Source organism: Falco peregrinus, chromosome 5 (assembly GCF_023634155.1).
Source record: "Falco peregrinus isolate bFalPer1 chromosome 5, bFalPer1.pri, whole genome shotgun sequence".
Taxonomy (NCBI): Eukaryota; Metazoa; Chordata; class Aves; order Falconiformes; family Falconidae; genus Falco; species Falco peregrinus.
The window spans coordinates 20,651,066-20,669,046 of record NC_073725.1 but is presented as its reverse complement, the minus strand read 5'-3'; the positions used below and the strand labels follow the sequence as shown (position 1 = coordinate 20,669,046).

The following is a 17,981-nucleotide window of genomic DNA, read 5'->3' as shown; positions in this document are numbered from 1 at the left end:
AGGTCCTAAACATAGGCACCAAATACCATTTTTGACATCCCAGAGTATCCAAGACACCTGCAGCAGCGCTGGCAGATACATCACAGGATGCCTGAGGGATTGTGCACTTCTGGAAAGGCAGCTGGAGGTGGGAAAGATACTGTAAAGCATCTTAAATAGCACTAGACACCAGCGTTTGGGTGTCTGCATTGCTCTCCCCATGAGTGGCAGACTTACAAAAAGTAGTATTAGGCCAGCTGCACCCCTCCTGAGAAGCTTTGCATTTCAATGGCAAGGCAGCCAAACGGTTGGATGCAAATCTTTCTTCCTCCCGCAAAAGAGCTAGCTACACCTAAGCATCTGTGAGTGCCTATGATCTTTCATTTATGTCTTGAATGAGAAAAGCATTCCCAATTAGGAAAGCTTTTATGCATAAAACTTGCTAGCAGGTCTTTAAGGGCTGTGCGCACACAAATCAAACTCCATCACCTGCAGTGTAAAAGTGATAGCAAACGAGAAGCCAAAAAAGGCTTTATGCTTTAAGATGAGACTAGGACTGTGACTGCAAGAAGCTCACCTCACAGTAACGTACAGAAACATAAACTTCAGAGAAGCAGACCCGACAGGTTGTACTTGCTTATATTTTTCAGTATTTTCACTCTCCTCTTTTTTTTACTCCTTTTCCCCTTGTACCACACTCCCTCTATTCTTCACTCAGCTCTTCCCTCTTCCCTGGTCTCTTTCTTCTCCTCTTCTGCATTGTGCTTCTGAAGTTTGCTTTGAGGAGCAAATCCTGTCTTCCCTGCAGCTCGTGGGGGCAAACTTGTGGACAGAACATCATTAAATCCCTGCTGGATTGGTATAGAGGAAAGATCTAAGAGATAAGCCCTAAGGTAGCAATAATACACTGCATTTTAATAGCGATGCTTTTGTTATTATCACTCACAGTAATGCCAACCGCATATATCAAGAAATCCTTTATGTTTTAAATAATCCAGTTCTTCCAAGCTAAAAACGAATATATCTGTCTGCTGCTTCTCTCCTGAGGGCTGCTGGTCCATTCAAAATCCAGTCCTTCTGTTGAGAAGCTCTTTTCAGCAGAATAAGAGCCCCACAAAATCCTTAGAAAATAAGGCTTGGAACATAGCTACTGCCAGTTGATTTTTTCTGTTTAATAGCCCCTCTTTTAGCTAGAGTTCGACACCCCTCTGTTAAGCCATTCTGCTGCTTGGCTTCCTGGACTGGGGCTGCAGTTCCAGCACAAATAAACCATTGGGATCTCTAGAAATTAGAAAGGTATTTACAGAAAAGTAAGAAGCTGTTCTCGGGTATGTATTACCTCCACAAGCGTAGGTAGTTATAAGCAGCTCTGTAGAGAGCATTAGCACAATTACAGAATAAGTAAAAACATCAAGACAATGAAGGGATTTTTTTAGAAAACTGTTTCGATGGGTAAATTGAGTTTTCGAGGAAGTTTTTGTGGTACGGGATGCAATCTGTGTTGAAAACATTCAAGAGAGAGAAAGAGATAGGGCAGAGCAGTTACCCTTATACTGTTGAATATCCTGTCGGCTATTCCTGGATCTCTCCTGCCCCTCTCTCTGTTGCTTTCCAAACATTTTCAGACCAGTGGGGTGGTTTTTTTGTTTTGGTTTGGTTGAGGAGTCAGGGTTGTGTTTGTTTCTGCTTGTGAGCAACCCCAAATTTCATAAACCTTGGAATACTTGAGCTGCAGTTCTTGATTTTCTTGCTCTTAGACCTTTTGTGGCTGACAGGGAGCAGCACTAACATGCACTGAAAGAGTGCCAAAAATGCTGTGTGGACAAGAACGGCTTCCAATCTTTTGCTCTCAAATTGTAAAAGCAATTTGAAATGTAATGGTGCAAAGAAAAAACTCTGGTTTTCCCAAAATGAACTCCAGGTGGACTAGAAATTCCAAGACAGACAAAGGAAAAAAAAATAATTCTTAACTGAATTTGAAGCCAATTGAGATGCCTGGTGTTTGATGGCTCGATGTAAACATGGCCTAATTTTTCTGGTCAAAGGCAAGAATCCTAAGAGACAGAGCAGACTACATATGACAAAGGAATATACAATATCTGTGTTTTCAAACAGCATACATTATCTAAGTATGTAATGGAAAACACGGATGATAATCGCAAGATTGTTCTGTAATTATTTAGAAATTCTGAGGGCATTCGCTTTCCCCATGTTTATCTAATGAGTTCTTGGTATATTTTAACAACACATTTTACTACCAGGATGCTTCTATCAGAACATGGGATCTTCAACAAGGGCTAGAAAACATTTAGAAGAACTTTCTAACTCCACGTGTTCATGCCCAGCTATCCACACCTGAGGATCCCACTCACCCAGCCAAAAACCAGAAGTAGCACATGGCCTACAACCCTGTGTGAAGCTGCTGGAAGGCAAGACCCCAAAACCCCACCAAAAACAATGAACCAATAAAAATTCCCTATAGAAAACTGTTCAGCAAACTATTTTGAATGGAAAGCATTAAATCAGATTGTGAGCTGCTTGTTGTGCACCCCCAAGCTGAAGGCAGTAACAGTGGCCTTCAGAACAGATTTCTTACAAATTATTAACCTGTATCTCATATACCAAGTGTCTTGTGGGTGCCTGGTGAGCAAAGCTGGGTCACCCAAAATGAACATCAGCAATTCTGATGTGAATATATTCATGGGCCATGGGTAAGATACACGGAGAGCTGAGGGGCACCCTCCCTGGCCCTGGCTGAGCACCCTACCCCACAGCCAGCTGCAGAGGAAGGCAGGGTCCACCATCTCCAGGGAATAATGGGATTTTTCAAGAAAGGGAAGGCAGAAATCCTGCTAGCACGGAGGTTGACTTCCTCCAGGCTGAAGATGCATGTCCTGAGAAAGGCAATGAAGGAAAGTCTCTCCGTGGTGAACCCTGACACATGCTAGTGCTTCTGTAGGGATGCTGGAGACAAGCATCACTTTTGGTCCCCCTGCCGGCTTGTCATCCCTGGGCTCTGGCTCTCAGCTGCACACCTCCCCTGTCAGAACCGCATCTCGTGTCTTGTCCTCTCATTGCATATATGTGGGGCTGCGAAGCATCATTTTCAGAGGCAGGTTAAGTTTTCCCAGGTGGGGCTAGGTCAGATTGGTGGGCAGCTTTTTGCTTTACTGACACTGGAAGTGGCCATTTAAATCCTCCCATTCGGGAAAAATGCTATGCCAAAGAGACAGTAAAAGCAAGCCTTTACAATGTGGTGTCAGTGCAATGATTAAGAGAAGATACTGAGGGAAGATATCCTGGGATTTTTCCATCACTTGTAATTTTTCCCTTTTTTAAATTTCTTTCTCAATTTTCTTCAGTCTTTTGACCTGATACAGCCTCACCTCCTTTTATATCCTGCAGGCGTCTGTAGTGTAAGTGGAAAGAAGATACGTGGAGAGAAAAAAGGACGATGCACACAGTGAGTTTTGGGTTTTTTAAGCCTCTGAGGGAATCAGCAAAAAGGAAGAGCAGAAAGTGTAACCCATATTACTGTAAAGAGAGTAGAACAAGGTAATAGGTGTTGGGTACTGAGGTGAACTGGATATAAAATTAGAAGAACCATTGACACCTAGTCATCCGTTAACCATCTAGTTTGGCCTTTTTTTTTTGTTCTCTCACCAGAAAGCGCATCTGGAGGACTGCAATAATGGGAGCCACCAACTACAGTGCCCTGTGACTTACAGATGAGAAAGTCAGAAGCACCCGACCCATGACACCAAACACATTGTAAAACACTTATGCAGAAGACCAAAAGCCTCAGGAGCAGCACATGTGGCACAGGAAGGAGGAAGGCATATGAAAGGCACTGCCAGTGGAATTGGTGCTGGCACCAGAAAGCAATATTTTAGGCAAAAATGTCCACCTGAGCCTGGAAGTGCTCCTGGCATCACGCTACCTGTCTGTGCAACTTCTGCCTGGTAAGATCTCTGTCTGCCAGAGGTGAGGGGCTGAGGCAGACCCTTTCTGATCCTAAATGTCACTGGAATTCCCAGGCATTTAACAAGTTTGTAAGTAGCATTAGGGGCAGCAGTGCTCTTGACTTGCAGCTGACATGACTCCTCCGTTGGACAGGAAGAGCGTCTCATAAAGCCAAATTATCTACTCAAGGAGGATAAATTTTCCCAAGCTCCTGCAGCCAGTCTTTTGAAGCATGACAATTAATTAAATACAATAGAAACACAATTTGATAATCACAGAATAATCAAGTATCTTTTAAACCTGCTGTTGGGGACATCACCTAATCCAACACACAAAAGCTAACATCATAAATCTTCGTTTCTAAAACAGGTTAATGTCATCCCTTCATACAATCCTTTTGACAAATCAAACCATCTTGAAACAACTCACGGTTTCTTTTTTGCCCCTACTCCTCCACTTTGAGGGCTATTCTAGGTTTTCACCCCTTGATAGTAACTTTTTCTTTTCTTTAATTTCCATTCCAAACAGAGGGATTAATGAAAACTCATGCTCTTGTATGAGAACGATCCTTTAGTTGAAACCATTCTTCCCACTCTGTGGTGTTTATGTCTCGAAAGGATTCAAAACCATAATCCCTTTTAGTTTTTGCTTTGCTCAATTGCCAAGGTGTCTTAACAACCCTTTAGAAGACTCTATTGCCCTGATTGTCCCCAAAGCCCTTCTCTGTATCCCAACCAAAGTCGGTCCTCTCTAGGCAAAGGAGACCAAATTCTGAGATCTCTATCAGTGGCTTAAGTGAGGAAGGACTGTCTCCTTGTTTTCAGAGAAAATGCCATGCATGATGCCTCTTGCAACCTCCTTAGTCTCTTTCCAGCTCTATCCTGCACTCCTGGCTGTTCCTTGAAATTTCTCTTTGCACCCCAATGCCTTCCCTCCACCATCTCTGGCCAATGAGCCACTGGTTTACAGACAAGAGTCTCCTCATTAGCTCTGACATGCACATCTTGTACAATTGCCTTTGCTGTAATTGCTGTCACTGCTGTTCCCAAGCTTATCTAAATTATTCCTGTGTAAGGATGTGACCCGCTTCAATACGGTTAATACTTTGTAGCTTTGCATCATTCACAGATGCCATCAAGCATGCACCTTGGTCTTTGCTCTAAGGTCACCACTCCAAATGTTAAGCAGTGTTAGCATCAGGAGAGATGCATGAGGGACATGGTTCCTCTCTCAAACCCACTGCTCTTCCCTGCTTAGCTGGTTCTCTACCCACCTCTTATTTCTTGTATTAATCTTCCTCTTCTTCACTGTACACAAACATTTCCTGTGAGGTACCATGCAAGACACTTAATTCTAGGTGGGTGAGGTGTGCTGCATATACCCTTGGCAACACAGGATGTTATTTCATAGAAAGAACTGTTAAGCCAGCCTCACAAAATTAATTAATCAGTTAAAACTTAACAGTGTTTTGTTGCAATTTTGTATCCTTGATTACTCCTTTAAAATCTGCTCTAATAGCACATTAAGATACCTGCTGGTCTTCAGCTCCAAAGGATGTCACAGGATGACATGGACACCCTTGCTATGAGACTGATGACCGTGTTGTGCCCTGACTGCCTGCTGGTGTGGCAGCCCTGTGAGTCCCCTGTGCTACCATGGGTTGCAGCGTGGGGCCCTCCTGGCATCCCTCTGTGGGAGTGCAGAGCAGGGGGGGGACCATGCCACAGACTCCAGAGGAGATGGAGGGCACAGTTTTTAGATCTACCACTACTACTGACATCGCCCTAAATCCCTGCTTTTGGCCATGGCCAACCCCCTCCCCTGCTCCCCAGAGTTACAGCGGGGTACATTGATTTTTAGCCCAGTGGAAATTATTAGTGCATGGATAAAAGTGATCAAGCCATACACCTCCCTTCCCAGAACCAGAAGAAAAGACGCCAATTAAATAAGCGCTGTTCTCTATTCTTCCTTAAGAAATGCATGCAATTAGGAAGGGGTTTCTCTTTGTTTTTGAAAGATGTTAATTAATGCAACATTAAGTATCAGACTTGTAAGGTTAAAAAAAAGTGAAAAAAACTTAACATACCATTTTGGGAAATGTTCTGTAAGTCTCTGTGATTACAGCGATTTCTCCTGCGTAAACGTAGATACAGAGAGTCTGTCCAGCCTCTGAGATAAATTGAGAAAATGCAAGTTGCTAAACTCGTATGACACTGATGAAAATACAGCTGATATTAAAAAAAATGAAGTGTGTTCTCATCCCCGAACAACTCTGTGGCCCCTTTATGTATATCCTTCCATTTCACCATCTCTCTTACTTACGGTCATAAATGTTTTTAATCTTGAACAGGGTGGCCTAAAATGGAAGCCAAGATATCCTCTCAGAAACTATAAACTGATGGAGAGTTTCTTTGAAACTGTTCCACCCAGGATACTTTTATCCTGGTCTTGCAGATAAAGTGTTTAAAAACCTTTTTGTTGTACTTCATTTATAAAAACAATCTTGTTGATTTCTCACTAATTGACTTTTCAATTAGTTGTTATGGAACAGTGAATAAAAGAGAAGAAATATTGGCAGGGCATCCATTTCCCAATGCCATAAATCTTGGATGGATTGATCAGAAAACAGGTTATTCTTGGTTGTGATTAGTTCTCTCCTATACTTTGCACTGTGGAGAAAAATGAAAATGCAAATGAAAAGGAGAGCAGCCCAAAGGGAAGCTGATGAGAAGACCACTCCCCAGCCATGCATACATGGTCATCTCTACCCACTGGGGCTGCTGATTTTGTGTTTGAACTTAGACACCAAAGGAATCAGATAACTTAAATAGCATGGCTTAAGAACAGCAAATTAGGATGGATGTATAGAAACAGAAGGCAACGATAAGTTTTGAAACCAGCAATAAAATGTAACTACCTACATAGAAACACATGATAACATCAGTCAGTCAGCATGCAATGGGCTACACAAGAAATGCCTGAGCTTTTCAGTTTTCAGCATAGCAGGTGGGTGGACAAGAAGAAGCAAACAGACCTTCTCGGTCAGAGGATATTAGTTAAAAAGTGGTGTCCCCATTCACCCATCAGGGGTGGGAAAGATGGGCATGGACTGCATCAGTTTGTGTCTCTACTTTCACAGGCTCAGAGTGAAGGGGAGCCCCCCAATGCACATTGCCAACCAGTCCCCACCAAGCTTAATCATTGCAGTGTGGGATTTTCAGCTATTTCTCTTAAAAACACCTTGAAGTCCCAAAGACAGTTTTTGTTTTGTTTTGGTTTGGTTTTTTTTCCCGGATGTGGTGGAGATAAAAAAAGAGATTAAAAACTGAACACCAACCCAAGGCCTATCACTGACAACTTCAGGGTGAATACTAAGCTCTGATCACTGGTGAACTTCAGATGCTTTGGAGCCCAGTTAAACATTGTGTTTTGAGTAGCTGGACATTGTAATGGATTATTAAAGACGCTGAAAGAGGAGGCTGCATAGATCTTTTCTGTTGGCTTGTCAAGTTCAAGCATACACTGTGTGAATGTAGCTGAGCTTGGGTTTTGCACAGGGAGAAAAAAAAGAAGCAAAAAGTACAAGCGTATGGTGCAACAGATATTTTTCCTGGAAAAAAATACATTCTGCCAACTTCTTAATTTTGTTGGTAGAGAGCCTCTTTAGGCTTGACTCATGCTTGGTTTGGCATTTCACTGTATTCATGACCTTAGACATGTAAAATAAAAATTATCTGAAACTCAGGCCACTGTTGATGATTGCATCCTTCAGTTCTGGCAGGAGGCAAGGGCCTCTTAATGCTGGCCAGAAAGATGATTAACAAAATTGTGAATATTTTTTTTAACTTCACAGTTAAAACTGCAGGCATTTCAAGGTATTTTCTTTGTGTCTGGACTGTATTTTCGTTCCCTTCTGGCAGAGACTTCTTTTCTTCCAACTATACCTGCATCCTTTCCCATCCACATGAGCCAATGTAACACAGAAAATTATGTCACAGGCACTTCCAAATTCTTCTTTTGCTACTTCCTTCTAAGTGTGGCCAAAAAAAAAAGGGGGGAGGGGGGGGGGGAAAGATGGAAGATTGCTCCAAAAAAGGGAACACCATGAAACAACCCTGGGATTACCATTTCTTCCACTGTTTCAGCAGCAAAAAGGAAACATGAGGAAGAAGGAAAAAGAAAAAAACCCAAACCTTTAAGAAAAGTAGAATGCCGATTTTTGTTAGCTCCATCAGTGCTCCCTTTCTCCCTGCTGTGGCCTATTGAAAAAAGTGAGTTTGTTTTCTATTTCTTTGGGGTTTTTTTCTCCTTCTAAATAACCATTTAAACAGCTCTAAAACTTATCCTGAATTTCAGGAAGACTGGGCTAGAGTACTCTGCATTGTCTATATATTTAAAAGATTTTTAAAATCCCTAGGTCCCATGCCAATCTTGATTTTAGAAAGAGTAAAAGCAGAGCTGACTAGCATTTTTATCTTTCCTTTCAAGCACTGCTTGGGTTCTTTCTTGCTATGCTTTGAGGGACCTTGAGACTCGCTACGACTTGGCCCGCCGCCTGCTGGCTTACCCGATGGTGGAGTTCAGAAATCCGGTGATCTCGGAGAACTGGGGCCAGTCAAGCTCGTCAGTGAAAGCCATTGGGAGATTAGCAAATGATTTCTGAAAGAAATTTTTAAATCAACATGGTTTCACCATCACAGACAAGAAAATCCTTTCAGCAAACTCGAGCACTTGTTAGCTGGAGCATTAGCCGGACAGCAGCAATTGTAACTATAGCTGTAGAGGTAATTAAGCATATACTTAGAAAGTTTACTTTTGTAAAGAGGGGCATATCAAGAGATGGAAGAAGGAAAAGCAGAAGAGATATCTGAATTGCATCTCCAGGCAGTCTTTCATTCTGGAATAGCCCCAACCCTCTCCTGCCGTGGAGCATGTCCTGCAGGTGCAGACCACCAAGGTAGCAGCTGTTTGCTGCAACATCTGTCCTGTCCAAAGGTGGGTGTCTGTGGGCACAGGGAGAGATGACAGCATGATGTCCTCAGTGGATATGGCAGAAGGACAACATCAAATTCACTCGAAGCTCCCTTGCACTCTCCAGCAGGATGAACTGAGAGCATCTGACCCCCTACATACCTCTGCCTGGTCCTCACTGCAAATTTTGGGGACAGCACTAAGCAGCAGAGTCAGAAAGGCCCCTGAACATGGCAGGGACGAGGGAGAAAAGCACACGTGGTCTGCCATAACCTTCCCATGCAAACAGATGCAACCTTTACCCTTCTCTGCTTTTGCTGGTATTAGTCCCTCACGTTTTTTTTAAGCGACTGCCTCTTCAAAAGCCTCTATTCAGATGCAAGCTCTGTTCCACATTCAAAACGCGGCACCCTGTTTGTTTCCACTTTGATTTCTGAATGTGTCAAAAATCAGGAAAGGCAAGAAAAATGGCCTCAAGAAATTGTGCTACCTCAGAAGGATGACGACATGGAGTAAATTTTCAGCTTCTCCTAGTCTAGGATAGGCTCACAAAGACAAATGCATAAATCCAGTGTGCTCAAACTGCTGATGAAAAAGGTAATAACCAAAAGAAGGTCAAAACATAAACCCAGATAATTTACTGGCTGATTTAATCCATGTAAATTATTAGCTTCATCTTCTTTTCAAGTAATTGTGGCGTTTCCTTAAACCCTCACTGCTATAAACATCAAGCAGGGGGGTAATTCTTTCTCCAAGAGGGTCAGAGATAACTGAGGAGCCACAGAAGATCTAAATCTTGTAGTTCCCACCAAGTCTTCATTCTCAGAAAATTATTGTTTAAGTGAATGGGAGCTACGCTTGAGTATACGCTGGGTTTTGACTGTAAGAGGATGGGGGGAGATGCAGGGAAAGGGGAGAAGATGTATGAAAATGAGGGGCTGTGAGGGGGAAGAAATCCTGAAGCCAGGCTCTGAGCAGCCTAATGCAGAGCAGATGCCAGTTTAAAGCATATAACAGCATATTTGACCTACTTACATTGCATTAGTTACCAAGGTGAAAATGGGTCTGGCTTAATTACCTTTCAGTTGGTTCTGTCTCACACACAGATATATATTTGTGTGTGTGTGTCCTTGTGTGTATCTGCATATACATAAATATATTAAAAAAATCTTATTTTTTTCAGACTGGAGGGAACTTCCAAATCTGTCACCCTCAAATCTGGTAGTTTTGTGTACAAACAAGCACTTAATCCAAGGGCACAGCTACGAGGAGAAGTGGAGTGGTACAGCATGGCTTGGCCATTTGCAATATTTGCCTCCTCATAGCTTTGCATTAAAGGTGACAGAAATATGGAAACAGTCACTTAGTGCAGAACAAACTAGAGATATGATCTCTTATAAGTCACAGCATAGGAGAGTATAAAAAGAGCCCCCAAAAGATTAAATATTTTTTAAAAAAATCCTTCTATGACCAATTCTCTTACAATTTCCTGTTGGCTCTCCAAAACAATATTTTCATTGGACAGGTCCCAATAATTTTTAACTGTTTTTTTCTTTTTCCCCTGCAAACTTAACTCAAATGTGAATTAGCCAGAACCTATTTGAGTTGCAAATTGGTTTGGAAAAGAACATTTGAGATCAGAATTATAGTTGCATTTGAAAATTTGATATACGTTTAGCATTGACACTGTTCCAGCAAAGCACTTTAAAGCCAGACTTTTGAAGATATTTCAGGACCAAAGGGTGAAGATGAGTAGTTAATGGAAATTTCAGAAGAATGCTAGACCTTGAACTCTGCAGCAATGTAGTATGGAAAACATGGTCCAACAGACTGCGTTTCGCTTAGTCTCACATGCAACCGTGTCCCACTATAGAGGTGGATCTATGTTGACTTTTAGCTTAAAACTCTTGTGAGCACAGCCTTGTTTAAATACCATTCTCTAGACTATTCTGGCTGAGAAACCATGCTTCAGCCTACATGCCAGATTTTAGCACAGAATGATTAGAAAGTTATTCCAGCCTGGCTTCAAATGCCATATTTTAGCCTCAAATGCTCTAGATGAGTTTCCTTTCGAAGGAACATCCTCACTTCCTAAATGTGTCCTGCCTGAAATACGGGGCAGCCAAAGCCATGGCTGATGCTAAATGCACACATGCCAAGCTGTGCTTGAATGGAAGAAGGTGCAGGGTTGCTATGGCAAGAGATTTTCAAAATCAGAACACAAAAGGGCATAGGGAACCTAACGCTAATATAAGCCTTTAGAGATGCCAGTGTCAGAAATCCTGAAAGCACTGAAGTATCCCTTAATCTGAAGGGGAATTGGGTTTATACTACTTTTAAAATTATTTTATTTTTTTATAAAGGATTTAAAGTATAATTTCTAGAAAATAGAATTGCATGGATGAAGATCTGGACTCACCCTAGGGACAAGGAAAAGATTTCAATGCAGTCTATTTTACTAGAAAACATGCAAAGTCTCTCATTCACATCAGCCTGCTATTTTTTACTTCTATGGAAGCAGACAACATATATTGTTTTTATACTGACTTTAATGCTGTTCAAATCCTTGTGACAGTATCAAGTACCACAGATAACTTTCTTATTCTAAGTATACAAATAAGCAAGCCTTAGAGCTCTTGAGGAAAGTACAGCCTATCTTGTTAAAAAGCATGTGTGGCATTTCTGTTCTTTAAAGCTGCAAGGAGCATAGGTTTGAAATTAGCAAAATTATTACCTTATTTCCCACAAAATGCAGCATCTTAGTCATCATGATACTAGCTGGGAGAAACTTGCCTGCAATTCACTGGTTACAGAGGGAAGCTAGAGAATGTTTTAAATAAGATTTTAACAGATCAAACTCCTGTTTTTTCTAGTGGTGCAAAAAAAGAAGTCAGTGGGATAAGTGTTTAGGGCATCCTGAACCCTCATTTAAAGAAATATTGAATCTTTTCAATGGGAAAAAGATAATATGAAAAAATTACTTTAGTGAAACGTGAGAACCCTTTGAGTTTGTGGGCAAATAGGTATTTACTGTATTATAAATAGATGTGGGATTTATTTTTCTCTTTATTCAGCATGAAATAGAGATCCAAGAGTTTTAAAATGCATCTTCCTCTAAAGGGTATAATTTTCAGCACATTTATAAATACAGTGCTTTTATCTCAAGACAAAATTGTCTCTAAAATGAGATTCAAAAATAAGCTTCTATCTCAGACATATAACAGGAAAATGCTGCATTTAGTAGCTATTTGGAAGTCAATTGTAAACAGATGGACAGAGCAGCAGGAGCACAATATCCATTGCTAGACTCACCAGTGTTTTCAACATTAGCTTTCAGCAAAAATGATCCACCTCAAAAAAACCCCCCAGTATTTCTTCTGCATTGCTAAACCTCATAGAGTGCGTGTCTACTGCATTACACTTCATTTTTAGTGTCTGAATTTTCAGGTCAAAGGAACGAACATTCAGTTCAGTTCTTGTTGAACATTTTAAAAGACGAAAAGCCTGGCAAACCCAAAACCAATTGATAAGCAGAAAGCCAAAATAAAGCTGACTCATCCCCTTATTACAGCTGGATAATTCTTGTCCTGTAATTGTACTCTGGGTGTCTGGAGATTTACTGGAGTGGTGATGGCAGGTTAAGGACAGAATCATGTGCTTGGCTGCCTCTGCGGGAACATGCAGGCAGGTATACGCAGTGACGGTCCCAACATAATTTTCTCTGTGTGGCTGCACCTCAGTTAGATCTCTATATGGTAGGGTAGACTTTAGGACTCAACAGTACCACACTGATCAAAACCTCCAAAATCAAGGTATCTGCGACTTCCTCTAGTGCTACATAGGGTGGGGTGGGGTTTTTTGTTGTTTGTGGTTTGTTTTTTTAACTGGAGAAATAACATGTCTGAGCTATGGCTTTCAAAGATGCGTCTACCTTGCGGTGGACAGTTTCCACACCAAGTAGTGTCTCCGTATGCTCTTTCTGGGAAGAACATACTCTAAAAGGGATGAGCAAAGGTTTTGGAAATAGCACTGGAACAAGTGAGTCCCCACTCTGAGCACACATCTCAGGCTTGGCAACAGACAAAATGGGCTGGGAGTGCCTGCAGCTGTGTTGGTGCAGGCAGACTGACACTCAGGTGCTTGCAAGCTTCCCCCATGAAACAGCATGCTTGCTTAATGCAGGAACATGATTCAGGTCTCTGCATTTGATCACTTAAGTTTAAGAAAACAGGAAGACCAGGAAGGCGCTAGGGGTCTTGATATGGAACAAGGGAATGATGCAACTTGATGCATTTCTTGACGTGGGATGTATGACAGAAGCATGTCCCCCTCCACTGGATTACACGGGGAGTTACTACCCTGTGAGAGGCTAATGCCAAGGGCTGTAAGCTCCCAATCAGACTGGGAAATCCAAAATCCAGTATATAACAGCTTCCCAACAATGGTCTTTGAGATGATGTCGTGGGCACCTGAATTCCAAAGCTGTTCAGTCCAAATATCCATCTCAGCACCCCATGCTAATCATCTGGTTACCCAAATGACATCTTGAGCCTGCTTCAGTGAGGAAATTTCTCATTCATGTTCTTTCTTTCCTCCCTCATCGTTACTGCTCCTTGGCATGGTACACTATGTGGAGCATAATCAGGGGAAACAACCATTCTGCAGAGCCTCTCAACTAAATTCTCAGCATCTCTCCTGGAAAATTATTTCCCTACCTAATTAGCTTTAAAATGGGAATTAACAGCTGCCACTGATGTAGTGATGATTAACAGAAGGGTCCACAGCATTGCTACCAAGTGTAAATTTTACTTTACACTTGTATATGTGAACATGTATAAGGATAAATATAAATAAGAAATATAGGAAAATATAATGTATATAAAATAGGTAAGTAAAAAGATAGAAAAACATGAAAGTAATAAAATAATAAAATTAATAAATCTGAATTAACAGGCACACAACTTTTCCCTTGTACACATGATGAAAATCCTGGATGAGGTGTATGGGGTGGGGGAAATTCCTATTTGGAATTCCATGTAGAGGGTTGAGATTCCATTGAAAGTGAAATTAAAGCTTTAAACTGACTCTAGTATTGACTGTAGAGAAAACCAACTGATAAACTATTTTTTCTATGTGTCTTATCAAAGAAATTTTCACAGAATCAAGGAGAAGCATCTCGAGCTTGACAGCACAGTGGAGAACAGCAGGTACACGAGGCTAATGCCTTATCCTTCCCCTCTCAGAGCCCTAACTTCAAAGTCATGCTGTCGTCCCAGATTAAGGATGTTTTCTGTGAGATTAGGACATAGACTCTGCACTCTCTCTGGTCGCAAAACCAACCATGGACGCACTTAGAAATTCTCCTCAAGAAAAACTTTCCACTGAAAAAAGATCAAAGCCAGTTAATTTGCTAATTAAACCTATGAATGAAGGATATTTGCCAGTGGTATTTAATACTACACACCAAGAGACAATAGTATTACACCTCTACACCCCTGAGGCAGCTCAGTTGCTGCTATTGTCATTCTACACACAGAAAGCAAGACACAGGACAAGCAAGAGGAAGAGGCAGTGACAAAGCCTGAATTAGCTCAGAAATTTTTTTGCTAGCACTTTTGTGCTCAGGCAACAACTTACTTTCTTAAGGTGGGCTGCAAATTAAATAAGTTTTTACTGTTGCTGGAGTTTAAATACAGATACTGGGTTTTTTATACGACTGAAGTCTCTGTATCTCTGCGTTAATATTTAACTGCTGTATTTTTGCCAGGTTGGTTAGGAAAGCTTGCAAATAGTCCTAGACAAGAACTTGTTTTTTTCTATCCCGAATCTCACATACCCCAGACACCTGGGTGGCCGTGCAGCATGCTTCTGTAGAGCTCAGCTAGCTGTAGGAGGGCTGCGTTCCCTGCAAGGTAACTAGCCCAGCCGTGCTCTGTCCTGGCTCGCTATAACTGATTTTCCAAGTTCCTCTGCATTACCAACACACCGTGCCGTACCCCCGTCATGGGTCTGTCTGATGCTGCCCAGCTCAGGGTACCCAGCGTCCGAAGCGGCAGGAGGTTATCTATATTATCCTCTTGTACCTTCTTCTCCTGGGTCCATAAGTGGTATTTTAAGCAATACCTTAATGCATCCCTTCGTTACTAGGCTCAGAACAGACGCCAGCCCTGGTGCCTTGCACTGGTGCAGGAGAGACGTCTCTCCTGGGACTGGCTTGTGGCAGCTCTGGGTCTGTGTGTGAAGTCCAGGCTTCCTTTTTACTTACTCATACATTACATTTAGCTTCTCCAATTCCAGTGATGTCTTAACTCGTCTTATTTTATATACTGTGAGTGGGGTGACTACAAAACACCAGAGACTGAGCACACCTCTCTTTGCCTTCCTCGCCCCAGTGCAGGGCACCAGCTCTAAACAGGAGTCACCTTTTCTGCAAAGGAAAGCAGCCCACTTTTCCCTTTCCAACCAGTCCTTGATCTTCCACACACACTAGCCAGATGGAGTTGAGCACTGAAAGCACATATATATTGAGCCTGACACAGAGAGCACCAGTTCCCTTCCCATGCAAGTTGTTCTACACTCATCAGACAGCAACAAGGTGCCATCAAAACTCACTTTATCATCTACACTCCAGCTCCCAACCTTGAAGCTTCTGCCTCTGCATACCATTACCAGCCCTCAGCCCATCCAGCTAGTGGACCAGCAAGCTTCAAGCAAGACAAATGTGTTCTAAACCTTCACTACAGTGATAATAAAATGCTGACATACTCTAAAACTATTCTTGCCTACATGGCTCTGCTACCAGCGTTGCTGCCAGAATCATCATCACCATTAGTATTATTACCATCTTTATTAGACAAGATAATCTCAATTATCATTAGTGCTAATTGATTATGCTCATCATCAGTTCTGTCATCAGTGTCATTCATCTAACTGTTGCTCATAAACGTTTAACAAAGAAAAACAACTGCTAATCTGCAACATTTAAATCAGCTCAGCTCTGGGAGCAGAAGTGGGAAAACAGATGAAACTCTCAGACCTCCAACAGCACTGTAACTACTGACATTTTGGATAAGTATTGTTCTCCAGAAAATGTCCACATCCTTCTTCTACAGAGGCCAGTGGAGGAGTAGTAGTTTTTCACCAGGGAACGTAGGCGATGATGATATATCTGCTTACCCCTGTGCAACAGACCTCACGCAGAGAAGGACAACGCACAGTCCTCCCTGAGTAGGGAGTGACACTGGCTCAGGATAGGAAGCAATAGGGAAGGACAGGAGCATACCTGTGCATTTACCTCCACCCTCCAATTGCTATTTGCTGGAATGACCTTTTCCCCTCGATTATTTCATTCCATGCCAGTGAACTGCAACAGCTGAGGCTCAGCGTAATTCACAGCCAGGCACATTTTGTTGTTTGAAAATGGGAAATGCTGGGATACTGCCCAAAGCTAGACATCAGTGTGGTAGTGACATTTTATGGTCACTACAGAAACTCTTCCCTTTAGGACAAGTCCATTATAAACCCTTGGATGACCCTCAAACACCTGCAGACGTATTTGCTCAAAAAGGCTCAGGGCTTAAATACTGGAATACTAGACCTGTTTCATATATGCCACAGATGAGGGAAAACAATCCAGGACATGTCATTTCAAAGCCAGGTGCCTAAAAGAGGTTTCCAGACTGTCAGCAGGGTCACTTCTGCAACACTTACACAGCAAGGAGCCATACCAATAAGGCTGCCAAGAGCAGGACTGATCCCACAGACAGCGCAGGCCTCCTTGAACCACAGGCATGTGCATGGAAAGCCAGATGTCCTGGTTTGTGTCTCTGGCACAGCGCTGCGCAGCTGGAGCCAAACTGTTCCCTGACCCAATTGCACAGATGTCGGAGGAGCAGCAGTAGCACAGGGCTATGGGGTTTTATCTTCAGAAGAGCAGCTGCAGGAGGTGACGGACACACATGAGACCTTAATGATAAATTCCAGTGCAGTGAAGCATTTTGCACTAGTTTCCCTTTGGCAACCTGTGGCACAGGGGAGAAAGCCAATGGCAACCAGCGTGGTAGCAGTTTTGGCAACCTGAACATGATTCCTCACCGCTGACATCTGTGTGACGGTCATCCACTCGGGAGGGATGTGGAAGTGAGCGCCGGCTGAGTCTCCCAACAGCACGACCCCTTGCGAGTCCGCACCTAATGAATGCACTTTGTTAGTCGCATGAGCAGATAGAGCAAACTGAAACAAAGCATGGAGAACAATGCTTAAAGAGCAACAGCAGAGGCAGCTGATGGAGTCACGGGGTGACTGGCTATATCACTCTTCACATGGCTGAAACGTTCAGACCCTACAATGGGGGTTTCACTTCATCTGCAGCAAAAACTGGCTAAGAAACACCTGCCAACAACCCCAGAGAAACAGCTGGGGAATGGGCATGAAAAACAGGGAGAGGTCTTGCTAATCAGAAAAAATCCTGGTTGTATTCAAGGATGGATGTGCTATTTCAGCAGAGGCTCTGCTGTGCAGCCAACATTTATTTTACTACCCATAGAATATGCATTAAAAAGTACTTAAACATTTAGGGAAATCGGATTACCCAGGAAATTGCTCAAAGCTCCTTATAACATGACTTGGTGGTGGATGTGCTACTCATAAGAATATTTCTGCTAGAACAATCTGGCTGGTTTATAATTAATGTTACTTAGCATTTGTAGATTGCCTTTCATCTAAAGCTGTTGAAAAGTCTTGCCAGGCAATGGTTCATCCCCAGGATGCTGATTTAAATGTAAGGCAAGGTGAGCAGCAACTGTAGTCACGGCTGTTTAGTGAGGGTGTTATATGTGCATATGTGTATACACAGGCACCCACGTTGCTGTCAGGGAGGTCAGCTGATGCCATCACTTCCCCTCTTTAAGGCCTTCTCCGGAAAAGTATCAGCATGATTACTGGTATTTACAGCAACGGGTCAAACTGGACAAGCACAGATGTTAAACTGCTCTCCTGAATCTCAATGCCATCCCTCTGGGTTAGGCTTCAGCCATCACAAAAAAATGCAGAGGTGATATCTCCATTGG

At 42.4% G+C, this 17,981-nt stretch overlaps 1 protein-coding gene across 1 annotated transcript in view; it reads right to left on the bottom strand.

Annotated features, from left to right (window-relative positions):
• Window positions 1-17,981, bottom strand: part of AOAH (acyloxyacyl hydrolase) — an 80,542-nt gene that overhangs the window by 21,978 nt on the left and 40,583 nt on the right. The window contains exons 12-14 of the mRNA XM_005242197.4: window positions 17,008-17,102; window positions 8,510-8,601; window positions 6,029-6,111 (exon numbers count right to left, since the gene is read on the bottom strand). Coding sequence (XP_005242254.2) covers window positions 6,029-6,111; window positions 8,510-8,601; window positions 17,008-17,102 — 270 coding nt within the window. The remainder of the gene's footprint in view (window positions 1-6,028; window positions 6,112-8,509; window positions 8,602-17,007; window positions 17,103-17,981) is intronic.